General features: G+C 35.8%; 3 protein-coding genes and 2 non-coding genes across 5 annotated transcripts; 2 read left to right on the top strand and 3 right to left on the bottom strand.

Moving 5' to 3' along the window:
* The first annotated feature begins 383 nt into the window (after positions 1-383).
* Positions 384-454, top strand: TRNAG-GCC (transfer RNA glycine (anticodon GCC)). The gene has a single exon. It is a non-coding gene; the product is annotated as a tRNA-Gly (tRNA).
* Positions 455-463: 9 nt separating this feature from the next.
* Positions 464-552, top strand: LOC112490341 (small nucleolar RNA snoR114). The gene has a single exon (XR_003054593.3). It is a non-coding gene; the product is annotated as a small nucleolar RNA snoR114 (small nucleolar RNA).
* Positions 553-686: 134 nt separating this feature from the next.
* Positions 687-4025, bottom strand: LOC107410621 (E3 ubiquitin-protein ligase At1g63170). Its single transcript, XM_016018073.4, has 5 exons — positions 2992-4025; positions 2697-2816; positions 2463-2595; positions 1575-1739; positions 687-1109 (listed from the first exon to the last, which is right to left on the bottom strand). Exons 1-5 carry the CDS (start codon positions 3573-3575, stop codon positions 933-935), a joined length of 1179 nt encoding a protein of 392 aa, XP_015873559.3. The 5' UTR covers positions 3576-4025; the 3' UTR covers positions 687-932.
* A 1744-nt stretch (positions 4026-5769) lies between these two features.
* Positions 5770-12323, bottom strand: LOC107411374 (apoptosis inhibitor 5-like protein API5). Its single transcript, XM_016018955.4, has 17 exons — positions 12152-12323; positions 11907-12012; positions 11617-11778; positions 11313-11412; positions 11152-11217; positions 10741-10838; positions 10584-10658; positions 10315-10464; positions 9420-9485; positions 9261-9326; positions 8655-8765; positions 8263-8352; positions 8068-8174; positions 7032-7146; positions 6874-6939; positions 6682-6785; positions 5770-6360 (listed from the first exon to the last, which is right to left on the bottom strand). The coding sequence occupies exons 2-17, from the start codon at positions 11991-11993 to the stop codon at positions 6171-6173; spliced, it is 1653 nt and encodes a 550-aa protein (XP_015874441.1). The 5' UTR covers positions 11994-12012; positions 12152-12323; the 3' UTR covers positions 5770-6170.
* Positions 12324-13239: 916 nt separating this feature from the next.
* Positions 13240-15984, bottom strand: LOC107410834 (uncharacterized). The gene is made up of 4 exons (XM_016018314.4): positions 15434-15984; positions 13966-14045; positions 13826-13884; positions 13240-13678 (listed from the first exon to the last, which is right to left on the bottom strand). The coding sequence occupies exons 1-4, from the start codon at positions 15731-15733 to the stop codon at positions 13374-13376; spliced, it is 744 nt and encodes a 247-aa protein (XP_015873800.3). The 5' UTR covers positions 15734-15984; the 3' UTR covers positions 13240-13373.
* Positions 15985-16859: the final 875 nt, after the last annotated feature.

The raw sequence follows: 16859 nt of genomic DNA, 5'->3' as shown, positions 1-16859 counted from the left end.
ACTTAGTTAATTTACACAAATATCATAAGGAGGTTACAATTTGTTACCAATATTCTCTCTTTTAAGATATCTCACAGATATAGATATTTAAATCTCATTCAACCATAACGGAATAGTCTTTCCGTCAATATCTCAGAAAATTGAAGCACCAAGGTTTTTGAGCTGTGTTCAACTTGGCTTCCATCAATGATGCCGTTACTTATATTTCTTCTTTTTTCTGTTATAAGTCTGAGCTGGGACAACTGTTTATACTATCCGTACAACGCTGTTAATTTTTTCTTACTTAAAAGTTGTACTGTCTTGTACCCTGCTCAGAAGGGCTAAGGCCTACTTGAAGTTGTTTTTTAACTAAGTATGTATTCCAAACAAATAGGTTTCAACCAGCACCAGTGGTCTAGTGGTAGAATAGTACCCTGCCACGGTACAGACCCGGGTTCGATTCCCGGCTGGTGCATTCCCAAAGGAGCCATGAGGGTTCTTGCGCCCGTGTGATGGTGGGGTCCATCTTGACATCTGATGTTTGTACGGATGAAAGCGAGCGCTTCTGAGCTCTAATTTTTTTTTTCTTTTTTTTTTTTTAACCCCAATTTATTCAAAAGCTACAACAATTTTCTTTTTTCCTTTTGCAACAAAATTAACAAGAAATTTGCACAAATTATACATGGAAAACACAGAATGCTGGCCAATTTCATAAATAACCGACGCCAAACTAAGCCATTTCATTTTTCACATAAAACCAAAATACATACAAAGTACAGACTGCATCTATACTAAGCTCGTACATACAAAAAAAAATGATACTAAATACAACCCTGTAAGTGTCATAGTGGATAAAACGTACAGACTCTTAGAAATGGACTCTATCCAATATGTACACAACCACGAACTACATGCATTGGCAGTCTCCAAAATTTGGCATTTCTGTACTTTTTCTATACCACTTCCCTGCCAATTTGATTGCTGGCTTTTAAAATGTTGAACTTGCACAGGGGGCAGGTGGCATTGATTTGTAACCACTTGTCTATGCAGGTGCAGTGGAAATGGTGATGGCATGGAAGTTCACGTAGTTCAGTGCCATCTTCATATTCAGACAAGCAGATGCAGCACTCCTGAAATTTGCCAAATTAATTCAGAAATCTATATACTTCCATGGATAGAAATCCAGAAATTGAGGAATCAAAATAAACTAGAGAGCCACATTTTGTATATGTAGATTGCAAATCAAAGATCTAGCCGCTACGACAGAGACGAAATCAGAGATCACCCTTGGATATTTATATGGTATTAGTTAAGGACAACAATTAAGAAAACATGATTTCATAATGGTCAATTTGGACATATAGGGCAAAAGGGAAAGTCCAAATACGACTGAGTTTGCATTAGCAATATATGGCATAGCAACATTCAGATATGGAACTTGAATAACCAAGGTTTGGGTCCGTCAAATAGTATACAAGTCCTACCTCTTTTGAAATCTGAATCAATTTCATAAATGGATAACTATCCAAAAATTTTCTCTATTTTGACTATAAATTACTGGATAAAACTTTCAAGCTACAGCACACAAAACTTACAGCATCTTCTTGAGGAAGAACACGTTCATTGGGCCTATCAGTGTCACATTCAGTCATTATTCCTCCAATAGATTCTTGCAACTCTCCATTAACTTTTTCCACATCGGATATCTTGCGATACTTGAATTTTGGCACTTGATCAATCTCTTCTCTTGTTGCTCCTTCCTAAAGGAAGATGTAAAGCCAGACACGGATTATCTAATGCATGGAGTGAACGGGAAGGTGGAAATTTAATAGAGATTAATTTAAGCCCAATAACCACACAAATTAAGGATCACAACAATCAACCAATTGGCCATTTGGTCAATAAACAGAAAACATGCAACATATAACAGTCAATTTATACAGCAGATGAATTAACCACAAAAATGGAATTCACCCAAGGCCAAAAAAAAATAAAAAATAAAAATATCTTCTATATGGGTCCCAGGCTCCGAGGCATTACATCTTTCCTTGGCAGAACTTGCATTAACCATAGTACAAAATAAATAATCCCTGTATTTACCACCCACAAGAACAACAAAACAGTGCATTGACTGATAGTACAACTTACCAAAGATTGTACCTGATTCAAAATGTCGTAGATATACAAAAACAAGAAGATTATATAACTAATTTCAGACTTAAATCAGTTCACCAACCAAAACACTATTACTGATAATATTTTTCTCCTATTCAAATTCCCAGATAGATCAATTTCTTCAATTAATGCATAAAATGGAACAACTTATAGAACAGGTATATAAAACAACTTATATAACAGGTATTCATTTGCAAAGGGCCGAATTAACCATCTACGTATACCACCAAGAACAGAAACACATTGGAAATCAATTTTCCAACTGCAGCTAACATTATGGACTAATCAAACTGGTTATTACTAATTACCTGATCTGTTACCACATATAAGATTGCAATTATGCACGGAAGAAAGCAGCAGACGGCAATACCAACTAAGCCTGCGACAGCAATGCACAACACGACAAAGACCACATCCAGAGCAAGAAAAATAATACAAAGCCTGCAAGAATAAGCAAAATGAAATCGGTGAGTAAAAAGAAAATGACAGAGAGAAAAAACTGATTCTCAAAGATTAAACCCAGAAAATTGGGTCAAACAAACCAGTATAGCTGCGGCGAATCACGTTGCAAATCTTCACCGCAAGCACTCACCCAGTAGAACCCAAGCATCCACCACATAAATGAAAACATCGTGTTTGCAGACTCGAGGTGTTTTGCAATACTGCCACCACATCAATCAATCAATGAGCTCGTATATATTATCGATCATATACAATGCAAAAATGAAAAATGAGTTTTTTTTTTTTTTTTTTTTTTCTGTCTCTCCAAATGAAGGCTTCAGTCTCAGTTACAAATTTTTAATTTCCAAGGAAAATAGGTATAATAGCACAAATTACCTGGTTCCATTATCGTCCTCCTGACCCTCCTCAGACGCATATTCTTCTCCGTCACTCCCAGACCCAGAATTCAAAGCGCCACCACCACTTTCCCACCCACGAGCACCACGACTCGCCTCCTCCTCCGACTCGACCACCCCAGTAGACTCGTCTCGTTGCCGGCGCTTGTATTCCACAGCCACACACACCATGTGGAACACGCACTGCAACGCGTACCCAGAAATCCAAAGCCTCAGCGGCACCGAGGGCTCTTCATCGGCACTCAAACACAGCACAGCGATCCCAACCCCCACAAAAGCAGCGTTCCACAGCACGTCCAGAACCACCACGGGCTTCGAGTAGGCCCAGTCGCTCTGGCGCTCCTCCAGCTGCTCGGCCGCAGTCTCTCGGACCCGAACAGAGGGTTCCCGGAGCATCATGCGGCGGCCACTAGCGCGGCGGAGTAACCGAGCAGCGCCGCGCAGATGCTGAGTGGGACGGCGCACGAACCGGCGGCTCCGAAGGAGGTTGTCAGCTGCAGAGTAGCCGAGGAGTGGTGAATTAACATCGGCCTGATAAGAAAGCGGTCGATTGGAGCTGTCCATTTCTGACAATTAACAGTGCAAAAGACAGGATTTTTTAAATAAGGAATTGACCAAAAAAAAAAAAAAAGCTGATTTGTGGTGGGTTCGTGAATTGCTCCGAAAAATACAAAAAGGCTATGTTTGTGAATTTGCAGCGGCGAGGTGGTCTATTCTAATTGGTTAAGGAAGTTCCAGGAAAGAAGGTGAAAGAGAGGGGTTTTTTGTGGGTCTGAAATATGTTTAAAAAGATTTTGGATTTTGGGAATTGAGGATTGGAAAGCCTTACGAGTCATGCGTTAAGGTTTCGTAGTTTTGAAATTTGGGGAGAAAACATGGTTAAAACATTTTTTCTTGGAGACATTGATAGAGTCTAAGAATCTTTAACACCATGAACACTATTAAACCATTCTAAACCGCGGATAACTTTGGCGCTTTCTGGGTTCACTGCATCATTTAATAAATAAGCTGTGCAATTGTGTTCCAGAGAAGGGATCTCTTACGTGTTCACTAATTGATTCAATCAATCATAATCTAGTTAGCGTCCTTTTTTTTTAATTATTATTATTTTTTTTTTTTAGGTTTTTTAATCCAATTCTGAACAGATATAACTAGACGACCAAGGAAAAAAAACTAATATTAACTAAAAATTCAATCAAATTCATTTTTTATTTTTTATTTTTTTTGGTTTGGTTAATTTTATAATGTTTTTACAAGATTGGTTTTTTATTCACTCTCTAATTTAATTTATTGTGATATATATATATATATATTGATAATAAATATAAATAACATTTTGTTAATATATTTTTAAAAAATAATAGGTCGGTTTGAGTTTTTGGGTTGAGAACTGTTTGATACCCAAGCAATTTTTTTAGAGTAGATTTATATAAATGGAAACTTACCAGACTGAAAGAAAGATTGACCCCCGAAAAAAAAAAAAAAAAAAAAAAAGGAATGCATTTTTACTATTGGACTGTCTTTTAAAAAATAATTACAAGAACTTTTGAATATTATATTGAACGAGTATTTATATGTCACTTTTGTACTCGATACTGGTAAAAAGGTCACAAGTACAACTACGATTCTTATCATACGTGAATTATTTTACTTCTAATTTTTGAGCTTATTCTTCTTATAATTCTTTAAAAGTTTAATTTCAATTTTAGAACCATATTTAAACAATGGGTGGAAGACAGTTATTATATGACATGTCCTTTATTTTCAACCCCCCCAATCAACCTTGTCAACAACTACCAAACAATGTTAATGCCAATTCCCAAAACTTTCCCATTAAGTCTCTTCCACAGATTACTTCTAAGCTTAAAGGCCAAGACTCAGTCTTTAATTTTTGAAAATAAAAAAAAAAATTATATTTGTGCAAAAAATTGTTTGCAAGAATTTGAAATGAAAAAAGAAGAAAAAAAAAATGAAATTACCTATAAGCTTAGGGTTTATTGGCTAATGCTTAATTCCCCCTACCTAACATGGAAGCTTAAAGTGAAAGAAATCACTTTAGGCACCCTCTTTTCTATTTTGGTTAGAGAAATTCACTGGACATGTGTCAACGAGTGTAGGAATGGCAATCATTGAACTTCATGGGAATAGTGGTGACCAAAATAGAGAGAATGTACTGTGTGAGTGAGTGAGGGAGGTATGTGAAGGATTGGGATTGGATAAATGTTGTGTGCATCGGTGGGTGATTCAAAATTTGGAGGTCATAATTGCAAAACGCTTTGAAAAGCAACTGCCAAGTGCTCCTCCTAAAACTTCCCGCCAAGTTGGCTGGAAAATCAAATTCAGTAGCAGTGCGTAGACGCAGAGAGAAGCAACCGAGCAACTAGGAAGGCACCCCAATCACACAGGCTATGAGCCCCACAGCCCACTCGTTTTTTGGCCACCAGCTTTGTGTCCAAAAACCATGTACTCCACTCTATTTAAGTCCCCGCGCCACGCTGTCTTTTAGTTAATTTTTTAAAACATCTTCTATAAAATATTAATTGAAAAATCAGTCCCTCAAAAAGATCAAAGGAATTTGAACTTCCTTTTTTTTTTTTTCTTTTTTTTTTCTTTTTTTTTTTCTTATTTTGGAACTTCCATGTTTACATTGGAAATGGTTCGTTGTTTCTATAGGAGTATGGCTGTGGAAAGAGGAAAACTCATCGCAAAGCTCAATTTACATCCGAATAAAATAGTTAAATGGGTTTTAGTCAGTCGGTAACAGTAATGCCATTCACTAATTCGGATTTATAGAAAATATAAAAATAGTTCCTCAGTATGCAGTCAGCAATATAATGCACACGCAGTCATACATGCACTGAAACTGCAATGATTCCTCAAATAGTCTGGGATTGCTTCTTTGAGCGGCAGCTATGTTTGAGAGGTTTGAAGAACCCATGAGCACTAAAATCCCACCAAATCTAATTGGCCTGTTTGACAAGCTCCAGAGGAATTGATAAACTAGAGTTAGTACACAATGAATCTAGAGACCAATCAACTTCTATGAAACAAAACTTGCTCCCTAAGAGAAGAATTCAATAATCAAGAACTCCTATTCGTATTCTTCTGGTACAAATCTTCCGCCCATCTAATTATTTGTGGCTGCACCACTCAACAAGGTTACCGGTAACCCCTTCCTCTTCCGCGTCCACCCCACCCTCTGCCTCTGCCCCTTGGTCCACCTCTCCCACCTTGAGATAAGCCTTCCAATGCCCTATTAACAAGCTGATTTTGTAAACCACCACCTCCACGGCCCTTCTTTGAAGGGAAGTTGCCAGATCCATTAGCTGGGTTTCCAGGTCGCTTACCTCTGCACACAGATTTTTAAACAAAAATAAGAATGCATCTTTTCAAGCAGGCACCATTTTTTCTAGATTCATATTTGTATTTTTCCTGCCTGGTTTAAAATGAATTCTCAGGATTTTTTATTTTTATTTTATTTTATTTTTTTTTGGGTTCTTTTTCGTAACATCCTGCACTTCTTGCTAATCATTGAAGCCATCCCGGACTAAGAATTATATATAACTAGTAATTAAGAAAACTAAATAAAGTCACTAACAACTTGAACAACAGTAGTGAAGCATGAATAAATAATAGATTTCAAAACAGAATGATCAGGCAGATTCCCTACCCGACAGCAGTGGTAGTGGAGGGCACGAGAGGTTTTGTTGCTTCTTTCCAAGACAGATTGACACTCTTATCTCCAATAAATGAAGGTGTTTTCGAATGTAATGGCTGGATCGTCATAAATTACAAAAAGTTTAGTTTCAACCTCAACCTCATACACCTATGAAACATATTTACAAATTGGAAGTTTATTCACCTTCGTCATTGCCAAAATGTTATTGCAGGTGCGCAATCCAGTAGTAGTGTTCTGCTTCTGAGTTTTCTGCACATAATAAGAACAAAGATTTAATATTTGCTAAAGAAAAATCTACACAAGAGACCACAGAAATTGAAATCTTCCTGGAATAGACTCACAATGCTACCCTTTGCTTCATCAGATTTGGCAGCTGCCATTGCTTTATTGTGTTCGGCCATTCCCTGTGTTAACTTCTTCATGGTGGCTCTAGTTAGCTCCTCCACATTACTCAACCTGCACCGCATGTTCAAAATACAAAAAATTCAGTTATTAACAGAAAATAATGAGATGATCTGATAAAAGAGACTTTAAAAATAAAACAAACACATGAAACAATATGTTACTGCAAGAACTACATAGAGGATGGTGCAGGTGGGAAGAAGTGTTGCAACAATTACTTATCCAGTAAAATTCCTCTCCAACCCATCTTCTTACTGGTAATGTAGTACAATGAACATGTCTACAATGTAACATCTACAACTCTATTTTCTGCCGGTTTACTCCTATTGGCTTGTATGCAACTCAAACTTTGGGCCTCTTGATACACCAATTTCTTGTCAATGATTCCCTTTTTAATCTTTAATTTGGTAAGTCTAGAATCTAAAGGCATATTATCAATCACATTACTTTTTAGAGCCAGGAATCTCCACTGCATGTTAACATATCATTTCATATTAGATTGCCTTAACCTTTCAAATACAAGCAAAAATGAATCAATGATAAAATATAATGTGGCACAGACAGCATCAACATCTACATATTCTAAGTGCATGACAAGAAAAATCTCTAATAGTTTAATCAATTATCTCTACTCCAATTTGTCTGTGTTGCAAGGATACATGCACACAAAAATGCTTTTTTTTCAACAAAGAAAAACTAATAATTGTTGATGGTGGGGATTATAAATTTCCAATGCAAGTCACTTTTTAAAGTTTTGAAAGAATGTGGATTTTTACAATGAAACATCAATATTCTCTTCTTTTTTTTTTCTTTTTTTTATGTTAGTTTGTGGGGGATGAGAAAAAGGAAGATGGAAGAAATTTGTGGAAAATCTGAAAATTGTATGGTAAACTATGTTTACAATGTGGAATCAAACAAAGAGTCAATACTTTAATACAATATTGAACCAAAAAGCACTTTTAAAGAAGCAATTACCTTTCAGTGAAGTCTTTATACAATTCTGAAAAGTCTTCCCCAAGCCTATCTGATGGTTGGCCAGTAACTATTTTGTAACCACACAAACTATTTGTGGCATTCGGAACCTATACACCAAGTTAATTAAATTAGTTTTGCACAGTGGAGATATAAAACTAGTAAATTGGTAAATTGAACAAAATGGAAACAGGCAACCTTGTGAGCAAGATGATGAAACGTGTACAACAAGCATTCAACATAAGTAAAGTTCATCTCGTCTCCAGTTTTCCTCCGAGGCATGTACTTCTGGAAGAAAGAAGCAGCAAAGGAAAAAGAAACTATTTCAAGACAAATCATTCTACAAAGTTCAAACTATAAAAAGTATCAGGATATTTTGCTATTCAAGTAGAGTGCGTAAGCATATTAGAAGACTAAGAATCCCTGGAAAACATGTAATCTATGACAATTAATTGGACAAACTAATTCAACTTGTAGAGATGGATTTGTTATGATACAGTATACATGTATTATATATAAACAAAATGTGTGCATGTGTGCTTATATCTATAAATTCTCTATATATGATACTGCACAATATAACAATGTACCTTTAACAGCTGAACAACAGAAGGGAGAATCTGCCGTGAATCCGGTGGCGTTGTGTAAGGCGAAATTTCTGCAAGGGCTTTAAGCAAATCCAGCTTCCGTTCCTCAGGTAACTGAGAAGATTAATATGTTAAAAAAACCAAAAAAAAAAAAAATATTCTTATGCTCTTTGTTAGAAGTAAATTGAATAATTGGAAACTCTCTATTCAAAGAAGCTTTGATTCTAATAAGTTGTTTTCCAAAATAAAATGGCACTTGTTTCGGCATTTAAAAGAGACAAGTGTTTCATCTCTTCAACATGGTTCTTAATAAGTTATCTAGACACATTATATTCCAGAAACAAGTCCTTGCCAGGTCCCATCAAACCTTTTCTATTGCATTGACAAGTTTGCAAGGATGGATACATATCCCCTTTTCATTTTTCCATCACAAACCCAAACTGTTATTTGTATCCCTCTCAAATGGAAAAGATAGAATTAAGTCAATGAAGTGAAACAAAATATAGCCATCGCCTCAAACTTTCTGAAATGCAGGAAAAAGAATGTAGAATAGCTTAACAAACTTGACTTACATACCAAAAGGGGTATCTAAGGAATAGTAAATATCACCTTATCAAAAACAGGTATTATGTGTTTATTGATATAGTTAAGGAACTTGCTGCTTGATGCACCTCTCTGCATACAAAATAAAATAAAGGAGATAAGTTTTTAAAGAATACATAGCTCAACATATACATAAAAATCCATAAAAACAAACAAATTTCATACCACAACAAATGGAAGGGCCATGTAGAGGCAAGATATCAGTCTGTCTATGTGGTCTGCATCTTCAACCTGCATTTCACCTATTCTACTTAAGCAGTGACCAAAAAAAAACTATTCTACTTAAGTTTAAGCAGTAGAAAGGACAACATTAGAAAGCAAAAGGAAAATGACTGTGGGGACTAAACAGACTTCTAAGAGAAAGGAGAAAAGCAGTTTTTAATACAAAAGCATATGCATCTGTTTGACATATGCAAGGATAAATGTACTTGTAATGTAACTCCTTCCATACTCCACAAAATGAATATATATATATATATATATTAAATAACTAACCCCACCCATCTAATTGGCACAGTTATCCTTTTTTCCCACAGAAAAATTCAAACCTAAATTTAGTTTGAACTGGCTTAAAACCATGATTAATACAGCGTATTCCACCCTACACCACATGGGCAGAGATGCTAATAGCCTAGACCACAAGTTTGATTGAGCTCTTTTGACTAGCTTTGGTTAAAAATGGGAATGAATTTGCCTCCTCCCATAGTTCCATTCAGCTTGAAACAGGAAATTTGATAGACTTTAGACTTGAAGCTTCATTTGCTACAAGTAGACAGTATTGATCAAGGCTAATAATGACTTTGCTTGAATCAAACCCTTGAAGCAATTACAAATCGACTACAGTTCACTGCTATCTAGATTACTTTCTTAACATTTCACCCACAGCTATACACAGTAAAAATAGATTATTTACTCTTCAGTGATAAAATCAGGCTCAAGAAATAAGCATGGTAACATGTCATCGATAGTTCTAAATCTCTTCCTACAAATTTTTACTCCAAACTCAACACAAGTTGAGCTCTCCATATAATATTTCTTAAAAAATTAAGCAAGAACTTACATTGAACTGTGCATCTAAGTCAGCTTGCCCTTCAATAATTCCAATTAGTTCTTTCATTCGTTCTGGAGGAGCTTTCTCTCCAAATATGCTCAAACTTTTCAAGAAATCCATGAACATTCTAAATTCCGATCCAGTTACGTCTTCGATACTCTGCAATTGAACTCATATCGATAACTTTTAATTCTTACAACAGAATAGCAATAGCAGAACGAGAAAGAATCCCAAATCTTAAGGGATACAGAGTTGAAATTGCAAACCCATGAACACACCTTTTTTATCAAATCAGTAATGTGCCTTTCCATTTCCTCCTGAGGCTTCAAGAGCTCAGCTTTAATAGGAAATACCTACAAATGTATCTACTTAGTCTCCAACCAAGTAGAAAAAAATCATTATACCAATTGCAATGGCCATCAATCGAGTTCAAACCTTATCTCTTATAAAACTTAACACTTTCTCCCGTATAAATTCATCGGTGCTTGGTTCATCAACACTTGCAATGTGCTTAAATAAGGCTGTCAGAGAAGCTGCACGAACAAGAGGATTAGGAGAACAGGGGACCAAGAGAGGGGCACTGAAAAGAGAAAGTAAGCCAGGAAGCGATAACCCATGTAACTCCAGAAGCGCTTGTGATCTACCATTTCTCAATCCTAGCTTGCACTGATTGAAATCATTGATTTTATTTCTTAATTTGAATTTTTAGTTCAACCCTCTTCAATTTTCAGATGTTATCAATCTTCCATTTCCCTATAAATATTCTCCAATCAAATTATATTCCTATCCTCCACTTAAGATTTATTGTTATCATCTTACACTCAACTAGAAGACAGCAGAAATTACCTTTCACATCCTGCCTCAAGAGGGCCATAAGAGCTTTATGGACAGCATCACGCTCCACAAATTCATCTAAAGAAAGAATACAACGGCAAATATCAGATTCATACAAATACAAGCTATACGTCCTTAAATTGCAACCCCAAGCCAAAAGAAGTAGAATCTACCAGCTGCAAGCAGTTGCACAAGAATGTCCACAATCTTCGCAATATGTTCTGGTGTGTCCTTACAGAAAAGGGGGAGACCCCGAATAGCTTGCACCCGAACCTGTAATAAGCATCATTTTTTAAATGAATAACAAAGACAATATACAAGCTCGGAATCCATTATTCAGTAATTGTCGCATTTTGCTAGTACTAACTAATTTTAGATATGTGTGCTGCCCTCCTCACGAATCTCCAAGTTACCATAAACATTACACTAGTATTCAGTAAAATATATATATATATATATACAAAATAAAATACTGACCCCGAGCTCTTCTTCCTCAATCAAATCAAGGTGGGTGTCCATGGCGAGGCCCGAAAGGCCAGGGAAGAACTTGAAGAACCTGGGAATGAGCTGGGCAGCCAATTGCTTGGCCTTGATGCTGGTCTTGGCGGCATCGATAATCCCTTGGTAGTCCTTCAAATTCTACAGCAAAGAAAAAAAGTTAATCCATGAGTTAAGAGAAGCAAAGTAGAGAAACCCTAGAAATGGAACAGAGAGAGAGACCGAAAGAAAGAAAAGGAAAAGGGGGTGAAGGGGAAGGGGTGTGGTACCTGGGACTTGTCCTTGGAGTCGTTGAGACGCTCGCCGAACTCGTAGAGCTTCTCGATGTGGTTGTTCTCGTCGGAAGGTTCTGACATTGAAGTTCTTCTTCTGGAGCTGAGCGAAAATTGAATGTAAATAAAATGAACATTTGGCATATATATTTATATATATATACAATAACATATTATTTATGGAATATCAGAGAAAGAGGAGGAGCTGTGGGTGAAAAATGGGGGTTTTCTAGTTTACTTACTGGCTCTTTGGGTGTCTGTGAGAGAGAAAGAGAGAGTGAAAAAGAGGAAGTGAGCGAGTCTGTGAGGAACACAAAGTGTGTAAGAATTCTCAGACCGAATTCGACGAGGGTTTTGATAGGCAAAGAGAGAAAGGGTCTCTCTCTGACTGCTTGTCCGGGTCCTATCTACCAAACGACGACGCTTTCTTCTGTTTCTCTTGTTTTATATTTTATACGCCAAGTTAATATTGTAGTTCTTTTCTCTTGTTCTTTTTTATTTTTTTGGGATATTGAAGTTAATGGCTTCCCTCCCAAGCAATTTCAACAAAGAAATAAGAAAAAAAACCAAAAATCTTTTCGCTCTTTGAAGTTATTCACAGAACAAAAAGTTCATATAATTAATTTGTTAAATAATAAATAATAGAGGGTACCAATGCAAGTTGGTTCAAGTGGTTCGGCACTTGTTCTCTTTAAATAAAGTTTCGAGTTTGAGTTTTGTGAATGGAGAAAATTGGCACTGGAAAAGCTTTACACCCTTGTGGTCCGACCCAGCTCGATTCGGATTAGTCGGGGCCTAATGAACATTGGAAAGATGGAATTCTATGGCTTAGTGACTTCGGGAAAAAAATAAAGCCCACGGGATACTGAGAATCTAAGACCTAAAAAAAAAATAATAGAGGTTGTAAATGTTAAATAATACTTATTTTTTCTTTAGAATTCACTTGTACATAGTTAATTTGTATGAATAGACTAAGTGATAATATTTTGAAATCGTTTGGTATGGATAGCACGACTGCAATTATTGTATCATCTTCTTCATTTGTCATTTTATTTTTTCTCAACAAAAAATATGTTGAGCAATGACAATCAATTAAATGATTAGTCTATTTTATCATATTTAGATTAGGGGTAGTTGAAACACAGAACTGGATCAAGAAAAGAATCTAAAACTACATTCTCATCAAAAAAACATTCTCATCAAAAAACTGTAACAGATGATTCTCACTAAGAAGTAGGAAAATGTAAAAGAGCATAACTAAACCTGATTCAGTCTCTGACGAGTATACATGCTTGAAACAGAGAATTATTAATCCAAGAAGCCCAAAAAAAAAAAAATAATAATAATAATAATAATTCTTCAAATGGAATAGTCACCATTGGAAAGGGAAACAAAAATACAGACAACAAACTTAATGGTGTTCATTCTTCTATACCATCATTCACCAAAGTTGTCCTTTTAATATCATAAAGTGGGTATTTCCAATGCTTGCAAGACATCCTTGAACTCGAAATCATGAGTTTCTTTGTTGAATCTTTCAACCAACTTGTATCTCACATCGTTCAAATAAAATGACTGAGCAGTCTCCAAGAGCCATTTTGCCTCTGAGTCGCTGAGTTTGCTGGTGAACACAATGTCTCCACGGATAAGCACCAGGTTCTTGGTTTCTGCAAATTCTTTGTAGTAAGTTATGGTGAAGTAGGGAGACGCTTGGGTTCCCCTAGCCTTGTAATCTTCAAGACCTGTGAGAATCATGTGTGGCATCTGCACTGCAATAAACGTTTCCACCAAGATTTACTTGAAGTTTTTTCTTTTATTCATAATAAACAGATAATTTATTATGTTAATCCAAATCCTAGTATAAATTATTCTACCAAACATATAATTTAAGATTGGGTAGGAATTAGAGACCATGCCTTGAAGAAAGATTGTTACATAACCACTTCCTCTCCACAAGGGAATCACAAAATACCGGCTGCATCAGTTGGTAAAATTTCAGAACAACAAAAACAGGAAAGAAGAATTAAACAGCAAGAATAACATGCATATGGATTACCAAGATGCTGCTCTCTGCTCCAACAAGTTATAAAGGTTTGCCTTCATTGTTGCACCAATGTGACCTCGTCCCAAGTGGTACTGATATAACAAACTCCTTCCATTGTTAAGTAATTAGACAATATAAATGATACGATGCTATATAAAAGAAACTAATTCACTCATAAAACAATACTACAACCATTAAGTGATTGTTCCCCAATATACATGCATGACAGGTTACGATTCAGCTTCCCAAGCTAAAAGGCATAGTCCAACGATAAGGATATCCAAAGGGGCCATTTTAAGAGAAAAGCAGGGTGCGAATTCTTAAAGGGCTACTAATGTAAATAGCTTTCAGGAAATTTTGGCTCATTCCACATATACATTTATATATGGCTGGTTGAGTTAGAAAGGCTCATAACTTCCACACGTTTTTTTAACAATAGGAAAATATTCTTAAACCTTCACACCATAGAAGGAAATTTTAGTTATTGATAAATAATAAACATTTGGGAAAAAGATTTAGGATGAACTTCAACCGGCAGACAGCTCAGGCTAGAATTCATAAATGATCTAAGGAATTAAGCAGCAAACATATTTACTAGCTCATATCTCATGGAAACTTCTTTTCTCGGTTCATTTTATTCATGGTAAAGGAATGATGAAGACAAGCCTAGGTATAACTCAAACAGCATAAAGCATCAAGTATGAAGCCAGAAAAAAAGTAGAATGAAGCTATAACAAAAACAGAGGCCACTGAGATAACTGAGAAAGTATTGACAAGCTCATCAAATTAAACCATTTGGTCAATTCACATTCTTTAACTGTACCGCAAAGAAAAAAGGCCGTGTCTTTTGGCCTCAGTTGCAGCAGCAAGAGCAACAATAACAATAAAAATTTGACATCATAGCATAATAATTACTAGCACTAAATTTCTCTTCATGTAAGAAGCAAAAACCAATATACTTCTTTTTCACTTTTCTTATATGAAGGGAGCAGAGCGGCAGGTTTAAAGATTTGAAGCTTTTCTAGTCGATTGCGCAATGAAATTACACTAAACATGCTGATTTTCACATTTCAGACATACTACAGCATATTTCATAAGAACCGGACTACCGGATGACCATTGCTATCAAAACCATGTTAATCAAACTGAAACGAAGGATTGGCATGAGAAAGTACTTCGTATTATTGTCCCACCAAGCCAAACTTAACAATATATTAACTCTAATTGTCTACTTCAGTGTGCAATGATGCATATTCCATACACCTTCAAAGTAATGGCTCCCTCAGAGTTCACGTTAATTAAAAAAAATTCCTCTTCATGCTAGGGGGTGAAAAATGATACTAATTTCTCCAACAACAATCTAAACTAGAAAGAAATAAATAGCTGAACTAATGCATAATACCGAAAAACCCATTTCAAAAATTAAACAACGGGATTGATGGTTATAGTGAAATGGGAAAAGTAAGGAATTGAGCATTACGTCATCCCAAATCGAAGCAAGGTCCTCCGGCGAACGATCCTTAGCCCTCTCGAAATCCATAATCGAGTCCAACGGCTTGGGCTGCAACGGCGAAAAGCCAGTGGCGAATCTTGAATTTCTGATGAAACCAAGCGAACCCCATCTCAGAAAGTCGCCCGGAATTGCTCTCTCTTGCAGGTTTTGAATGTTCGGTCGCACAGACAAAGTTGTAAAAGACAGCCTTGCGATAGTACATGTAGATGAAGCATAGGTGAGGAGATTTGGTGCTGATAAGGTTATGATCCTCGAGACTCTTTGCATTGTAAGACAGTTGAAAAATGTACTGAAGAGGACAACCAAACTAGGCTTGCAGCGTCTTTCTCTGTTTCAAATGGGTAATTGGTTTTGCCGCTTATGCTCTCCTCCACCTCATTTTTTTCTCTAGGAAAGTAAATGATCTAGGAAGCTTATTGAAAACTTTAATCAAACGCCTAATATGCAAGAAAAGCTACATGCATAAGGCCCTGAGAAACACCCCAAAGAAGAGCAAACCGAACAGTATAAATCCAAGATCTAGTTGGGCTGAACCTAAAAAGCTTGGCTCGCACCTACGCTGAGCCCATATCAAAAGCAAAAAAGGCACTAGATGTGTACATGGTACCCATCCCACTACATGTTAGATCTACATATAACGCCCCAAATCTTTTTTTTTTTTTTTTTTTTTGGGGTAATACACCCCAAATCATTTAGATTTACATATAACATCCCAAATCATTGTTAGAATTATGGAGATTTTAATGTTAATAAAAAAATATATAAATTAAAAATAATAATAAAAAGAGCATGTGCCATTTTCTTTTTTTAATCGTAAAAATGGATCATATCATTATTTAATCAAATTTATAATTCCATAATGCCCTTTTTTTATTATATATTATTGGAATACTAATCCTAAAATGTGGCATTGGTATTGATGTTTAGAACTGAAAAGTTTATACCAATATCAAATTTTGCAAACAAAAAAGTCAAAGTAATATATACCATTAAAATGCCTTAATATGTTGCGGATACAGTCCTCTAGAACAGCTCGGTAGTAAAAACATAACAATAAAGAAATAACATTTTCATTTATATCTGTATTAAATTTTTGTCAAAAGCCTACATTGTTTTTTTCGTGGGCTTTATATCCCAAACTAAGATGATTATAATTACAATGCAAAAATGGACAAGCATCTGAAGAAACTGCACCAACTAACTAGTGTGTATTTCTTTACCCAATATAAAAAAAAAAAAAAAAAAAAAAAAAAAAAAAAAAAAAAACCAACTAGTGTGTATATAATAATACTAACCTACTAATTGAAATGTGTGTTTTTCCTTTAAATTAGACTAAACTCGAAGTTGGTGACATTTTGCAACTCCCATGGCACTGCATGCTTTGGATTTGGAG

Source organism: Ziziphus jujuba, chromosome 1 (genome assembly GCF_031755915.1).
Source record: "Ziziphus jujuba cultivar Dongzao chromosome 1, ASM3175591v1".
Taxonomy (NCBI): Eukaryota; Viridiplantae; Streptophyta; class Magnoliopsida; order Rosales; family Rhamnaceae; genus Ziziphus; species Ziziphus jujuba.
The sequence above is the reverse complement of the archived record's forward strand: the minus strand, read 5'-3'. Positions and strand labels throughout refer to the sequence as shown.